Here is a 6,934-nt window from a genome sequence, read left to right on the forward strand (position 1 = left end):
TGAAAATTTCACGTATCTAACGGTTATTCGTTTTTGAACATAACAATAAAATAAGAAAATCGTTTAATGAGAAATCGTTATTTTACGGGTGAATATTCAATATCGAAATATTTTTAACTTCAAACGCCGATATACAATTAATTTAAATTTCCAGTAACTTTTTTTTCGTAAAATGTAGACAAACTTATGAAGAACTTTAAAATTAAATTTTCTAACTTTTGATCGAGAGAAAAATTTGGTATCGTTAATAACTAAATAAGGACTAATAAAAGCCAACAATTTCTTATGTGTATAAATAGATCAAAAAGAGTCAAAATAAATAAAAAATATTATGGTGCGTATAGAAATATTAGTATAAAGATTCGGCGAACATTTCAACGTTCAAGTATTTATTTAAGGTTATTCGTTTTTCAGCAATATCAAAAAACAAAATTGATTTTGTCAAAAATTGATTTTACTTAAAAATTACAGTCTTTTTCGGCGCGTTTGAAAACGGTTGGAAATGTTTACCACTTAAATACACAAACTAGATTCAGTTTCCCGCCAGAAAAGTCATTGAAGTTGAAAATCGGTTACAATATAACAATTTACTGTATCTTAGTTGTAAGCCGAAAATATTTGCGGTCGTGTAAATTCGTGATCCGGGTATCTCAAGTCTGAACAGGACAGTGCCAAACAAGGCCACGGTAAAGGAGGAGAAAAACGACGATACGTCGTGTGTGTGTGGAGTACGAAAGTCAGGACATTTCTATTAACACGAATAACACGACGACACTAGATATAGCGCTTTGTGTGACTATGATAAACGGTGGGAAAAAAACTGAAACGGATTAGCTATACAGACGCAGCAACAATAACGCTGCAGATGACATATATTTTACATTAAAAATAATAAACATGTAGGGGCCATTATTATTTTGGTCGGTTCACACAGTACTGCACATAAAAATACAATAATCAATTGATTACGATGACCCGAAGAATCGTTTTTGCACTTCGGGTATTATGCGTTTTATTGTTTCTTACCTATTTATTTTATGACTGTTAAAAAAATACCTAAACTATGTAGGTACAATAATCAAGGGCATCCGAAGAAATTTTTCGATGGTGAGGCAGTGAAAATATTTAATTTTAATACAATATTAGTGCCGGATTGCTGTTAACTATATATACGCGTATAATACTATATAGGTATGCATACGTTTTATTTTTTACAACTACGTTTGAGAAGAATCATATTTTAATCGGTCGATATAAAGAATAAATTAAAATGTCTGTTTCTAAATTAAGTCATATAATATCATATTATACTCCGTTAGTCGTCTACCCAGATTATTTCGATTGTATTATTTTATTCGACTTTCTACGACTTTCGAGACTTTTTCATTTGATACAACTGCTGGTACTGGTCGTAGATATACTGTTTAACAGAATCATCTGCCGAAATGTGGTGGTTGGCTGCAGGCTAAGCTAAAAAAGTTTGAGATAGGTTGCCCCCACACTTGCGGACGGCGTTAACTCCATAATTGTATAAATAATTATAACATTATCGTCCATAAATATTACACGACTATGTTTGATTGGAATTTCAAAAGATGTTTGAGGGTAATCGTCACGAGGTCACTGTTAGATTTTAGCTTCGAAATACACCTATTCTAATAGAGAAACTTTTCTAAAAGTGTAGGTACCTAATAAATATATATCTTTACAATTTTATTGTACTAAGAATGTTATTATAAGCCAGTAAGAAATTCTAAATATTTTATTATTTTTTATTTAGTACATTTATATAAACTGTATTTTTTTTTGTTTTTATTTTTTTTTTGTTTTTAAGGTGTGGTGTGGGGGTGGAAAAATTATGTTGCCCCGGACGCAACTTTTCCAAATGCACGCCCCAGAGAAACATTCCCGAAAGTTAAGTGAATGGATGGACATTTTTGTTTATGGAAATAATTGATTATGAATACATAGTATAGTCGACTGTACTTGTAAAAATAATCACGCTATTCTCGAGCATAGGATCCTATTAAAGCAAACGTTTGTGCTGAAACCTATATTGTTTTAGAAATTATTAGTTAGTCTATGATATTAGTATATATTACTAAGTATATTTGATGATATTATTGCGAATAAAGTAATTTATATATTTACCTTTTTACGTGGAACCTTGTTTTAAATTTTCAATCCTTAGCTATAAAAGTTGAACATTTTATACATTTTTAACTACAAAATAATTAGTAAATTTTAAATTTGATACATTTTGTCAAAATTCAGACTTTAAATGCTTATAAAAAAAAATTGTGCCTACGTATTTTTAATATTTTCAACTGCTATTGTAACAATATATCAGGAGCCTTGCATGAAATGTTCACGTTTTTTTACCTAACAAATACAGTTTGATTGATATTAATAGAAAATAAAACTAAAAAAATTGAAAACTGACAATGTCCATAAACAGCCCAAAAAGAGTCAAAAAATTTTCAAAATTTTATGGTGTATAGAAAATGAAAATATATAGACATTCAGTAAAATTGTCATGTAACTACAGTTATTCGTTTTTGAATAACAATACAATAACAAAACCGCTACATGAGAAATCGAGTGAATATCCAATATTGTAAAAATATGAATTTCAAACGCTCATAAAAATTTAATTTGATTTGCTTGTAGACATATTTTTTTTGATAAAGGTAGACAAACTTATGAGGAATCTTGTATTAAATTTTCAAATCTTAGATTTAAAAAGAAAAATTGTTATGAATTCTCAACTTAAAATAATTTGCTAATTTTGGTGATTTTTCCGTATTTTGTCAAGATTTGAACTTTAAATGCTTATAAATAAAAACTGTGACTAAGGATTTTTAATATTTTTCAAATTTCATTGTAAAAATATAGTAGGAGCCTTGTATTAAATTGTCAAGCTTTTTTACCCAACAAATAAAGTTTTTTTGACATTCATAGAAAAAAGACTAATACAATTGAAAACAGAAATGTTTCTAAACAGTTTAAAACAAATCAAAATATTTTGAAAATTTTGAAAATTTTATCGTATATAGAAAATGCAAATATAAACGACCAGCTTAAATTTCATGTATATACGTTCATTTGTTTTAGAGTTACATCAAAAACCAAAATCGATTTTGTAGAAAACCAATTTTGCGTAAAAATTCCCGTTTTTCCTTAATTTTAATGTTGGTTTTCCCGGTGCTTTTGAAAACTATTGGGAATTTTAAATTTGACCTATTCAACACACCAACAATATTCACTTTCCCATCGAACAAGATACTGAAGTTGAAAATCGAAGCATTATTTCGACTACTTATCGTGTATACAGACACACAAAAAATAAATAAAAAACACACATCATCGTAAGATCAATACATTCATCGTAATTCATCGGTCTACTCAGAATCTAAAATAATATTTTATAAAATTGATTTTAAATAATAAAACCATAGCGATAAACCACTGTAATTCAATCAGTCAATTACCACCAAGCTGAGGGGCATTAAAAAAACAAATGTCAAATTAGCTTATCCAGATTACTCGACTAGGAAAGAGCAAATATGCCAAATAGTCATAAATAGACCCAGAATAGTATATTTTCATCTTACACACTCATACTTGATTATCAAGGAACCGATGGTTTATCGCGTGACACATGCAAATAATTTTTATATTTAATGAAGATTGAACACATAACAATAATTATCTATTATTTCACTGCCCAAAATACTCAACAACTTTCAACAAACAGAACACTGAAGATATATTTATCTTTTTTAAACATATACTGTCATCATAGAACTCGATAAAAAAAAATTATTATTTAATCAATAACAATGTATTCATTTAACACTATAAACGAATACTGAATGTCATTGAAGCGTGAGCAATAATTATAAAAAAAAAAAGAAACTGTTTTCTATATAGTAATATAATTGGTAGGTACTCTGTTGTAACTATATTTAAAATGTTGACCAAAGGACGAGAAGTAACCTATAGCTTACCATACAATATATATTAAATAGAATGTCTACAATTAATAACACGCGAGTCGATATACCGCGGTAAATGTTCTTTGGCGATTTTGTATAATAATATGATGTTAGCTAAGTGTGTACCTATTGGTTGTAAATTATATTTCGGTTGATAGGTATGGACGTATAATAGTAATATATTATATACAGAAATCAACACAGCAGAAATATTTAGAACAAAATTAAATGACATGGCTGGTATAAAATTATAATGCATTCCAATATAATACATAGGTACTGCAGCAGTGTAGGTACCTATACCATATGCCTATATTATGGCTATATATAATAGGCAGAGGCAGAAACGTCATAGGTGACGGATCTGTTTGGTATTTTTATGGGTGGTGGGCATAGTTCCTATTGCTGATTTCTCCCAGAATAGGTTGTAATAAAAAAAAAATAATAAAAATGAAAATAAAAGAGGAGATATTATTCCTAGGTATCCGCAACAACACGGTTTTCGTGCACGGTCCGCCGGTCCTCATACTTGCATGACCTATGAATATCATAATATAATATAATGGTAGGCAGGTATACCTAGGTAAAACATAATTTCTACAATGAAAGAAAATAAAACGATGTGGTACACGACATTAATGTTTATAAATGTAAGGTATCTACATATTATTATATTATAGGTACTTACAACTGTTTTGAATAATGCATGATGAGATCTAAAGAGTACCTACACGCACACCCGTGTACAAAATATACACGCCTTTATAATGTGGAGCGTTGCAACTTACAACTTGTTTTTTAGCCGTTCAAAATATATTCCCGCCTAACCCAATGTGCCTAATAGCATTATTATCGGTTGAGTGACCTTTTTTTCAATTATGACATAAAAAAGAAATATTATACATTGATATATTTCACGACGGATTCCGTTGTTTTAGAAAACAATGATTCTCGCCTAAATGCGTTAAATAATTAAATACTTAGTTTAGACGGTTATACCTATACAATGATGTTTTAAATTCAATATAACAATTAGATCAAAAACTATAGATTTTTTTAGTTAGTGACGTAATTTAAAGTAAAACCTATATTATAATATGTATACTCTTCAAGTTTGTTTCATTGTTTTTAATTTTTTTTATATTTTTAAATAGGAATTAAAAAATAAAAATCTATTATGTTACAGTCTAAGAATTGTAAAAATGATTTGATATGTGGGTATATATTTTATGTATATCGGCGGTTTTCCTGTGATTTTATTCCGATACCTACCGACATCTTTTCAGGGAATTTTTTTTTTCGACTCTCCTCGGGAAACTTCTGTATCTAATTATTTATATATCTACCTAAATATTTATTATTATACACTCATCGGTGGCATCTACCTGTTGATCGCCGGCCGACTGAAACAGCGTCGACAACCAGTGCTGACCAACGGCGGCCACGTGTTGCAAGTCGACCGCCGCCACGGAACATGCAATGGCCACCACGGACAGGACGGCCACCGTGGTACACGACCGTCCACCGGGTGACGACGCACCCGCCCCCGCCGTGGTCCGCCGACGAAAACCCGTGGTTGGCTTCCTCCTGTCCGCGGTGTCCGACATCCCGTCCGCCGCCACTTCGGCGTCTCGTTTACACGACTTCGATCCGACCGCCTCTGCCACTGACGTTTCCTTCAACGCTCGTTCCCGGCCGGTGGCTAGACGACGATTGCCGTAGACGCGGGCGCGAAAGACGTCCCTTGCCGGTCCCGTCAACCCGCCGCCGAATTGTTCCGATCGCGGACGACGGCGGCCGACGAGTCCGACTAAAATCCCGACCGATAAGCGACCCTAAGCACAACACTCCGGGGGGGGGTCGAGTGAGGTTTCCAAAAAAAAAGTACCTTACTTATATTATATACTACAGCACTGATTATAATATATTATTATTAACCGCGGTTCGCGTCTTAACATTTTTACTATTATAATGCGGTTTATTATTCTTTATCCTGATCTTCATATTAATATTTTTCATTATATTGTGTTTTATCGCTGGCCATCCCTGTAATATACATATATAATATATAAGATTATTGGTATAGTCATCGATTTAGATAATATAACTATATAAGATATAAAAATAAATTGTTCAATACGTTCCATTAATACTTATACTATATTATTATAAACAAAAAAAACTAAATCTAACATTTTTAAATAATTCTAATTACTAATATAATAGCTATAGTTTGTAGGTATATGCATACAATTATGATCTACATAGGTTACATCGATTTACAAATACTATGTTAGTTTCTACGAAATGACATTATAAGTATATTTGTGTGGAAAGCTTATTACTGAATTTAATTGTATTACAATGTGCACGTAATTATTGTTGCTCGCAAACTATCCTAATGCTGCTCTAAAAGATAAAAATGTACTATAAAAAGTTAAAATTCGAATAAAATGTTCTGTTTATTGAATTCGCATTTGAATAAAAAGTAAATAATTTTAAAATACTATATACACAATTTGGATTAATTAGAAAAAAAGTTTGCTGCGTGCCGCGAGGGTTTTTTCCAGCTTTTAAAATGTAAACATCTTCTGTCATTTTAAATTCTGAGTGGTAATATACTAATATGTATTTATTTTACAATAATGATATTTCCTTGTATAACCTATTGTTTAGTAAATCGGTATTCACCAGTTTGAACATGAAAATTCTGCTTTTTCTATATCTACAGGCTACAGCTGACGTATAATTCATTCGTATTTGCAACACGCTATAATTAGCATTAAGCTTGATGTGTAATCTTTTGGTAGTTATTGGTTCTCAAACTACGTTTTCGATTGAAAAATCAGAAATATTTAAAAAATGTCTAATCTATAGATTTTGTTAAAAATATTTTTTTAGTTTTTGAACTTCAACTGATCAACTTTGGTGGTGTG

General features: G+C 30.8%; 1 protein-coding gene across 1 annotated transcript in view; it reads right to left on the reverse strand.

The window, feature by feature from the left end:
• Window positions 1-5,698, reverse strand: part of LOC132936931 (uncharacterized) — a 22,461-nt gene extending 16,763 nt beyond the window's left edge. The window contains exon 1 of the mRNA XM_061003745.1: window positions 5,384-5,698. Within this exon, the coding sequence (XP_060859728.1) occupies window positions 5,384-5,605 (222 nt within the window). The 5' untranslated portion in view covers window positions 5,606-5,698. The remainder of the gene's footprint in view (window positions 1-5,383) is intronic.
• Between the last annotated feature and the right edge of the window lie 1,236 nt (window positions 5,699-6,934).

The sequence above is a fragment of the Metopolophium dirhodum genome, chromosome 1, assembly GCF_019925205.1.
Source record: "Metopolophium dirhodum isolate CAU chromosome 1, ASM1992520v1, whole genome shotgun sequence".
NCBI classification, from domain to species: domain Eukaryota; kingdom Metazoa; phylum Arthropoda; class Insecta; order Hemiptera; family Aphididae; genus Metopolophium; species Metopolophium dirhodum.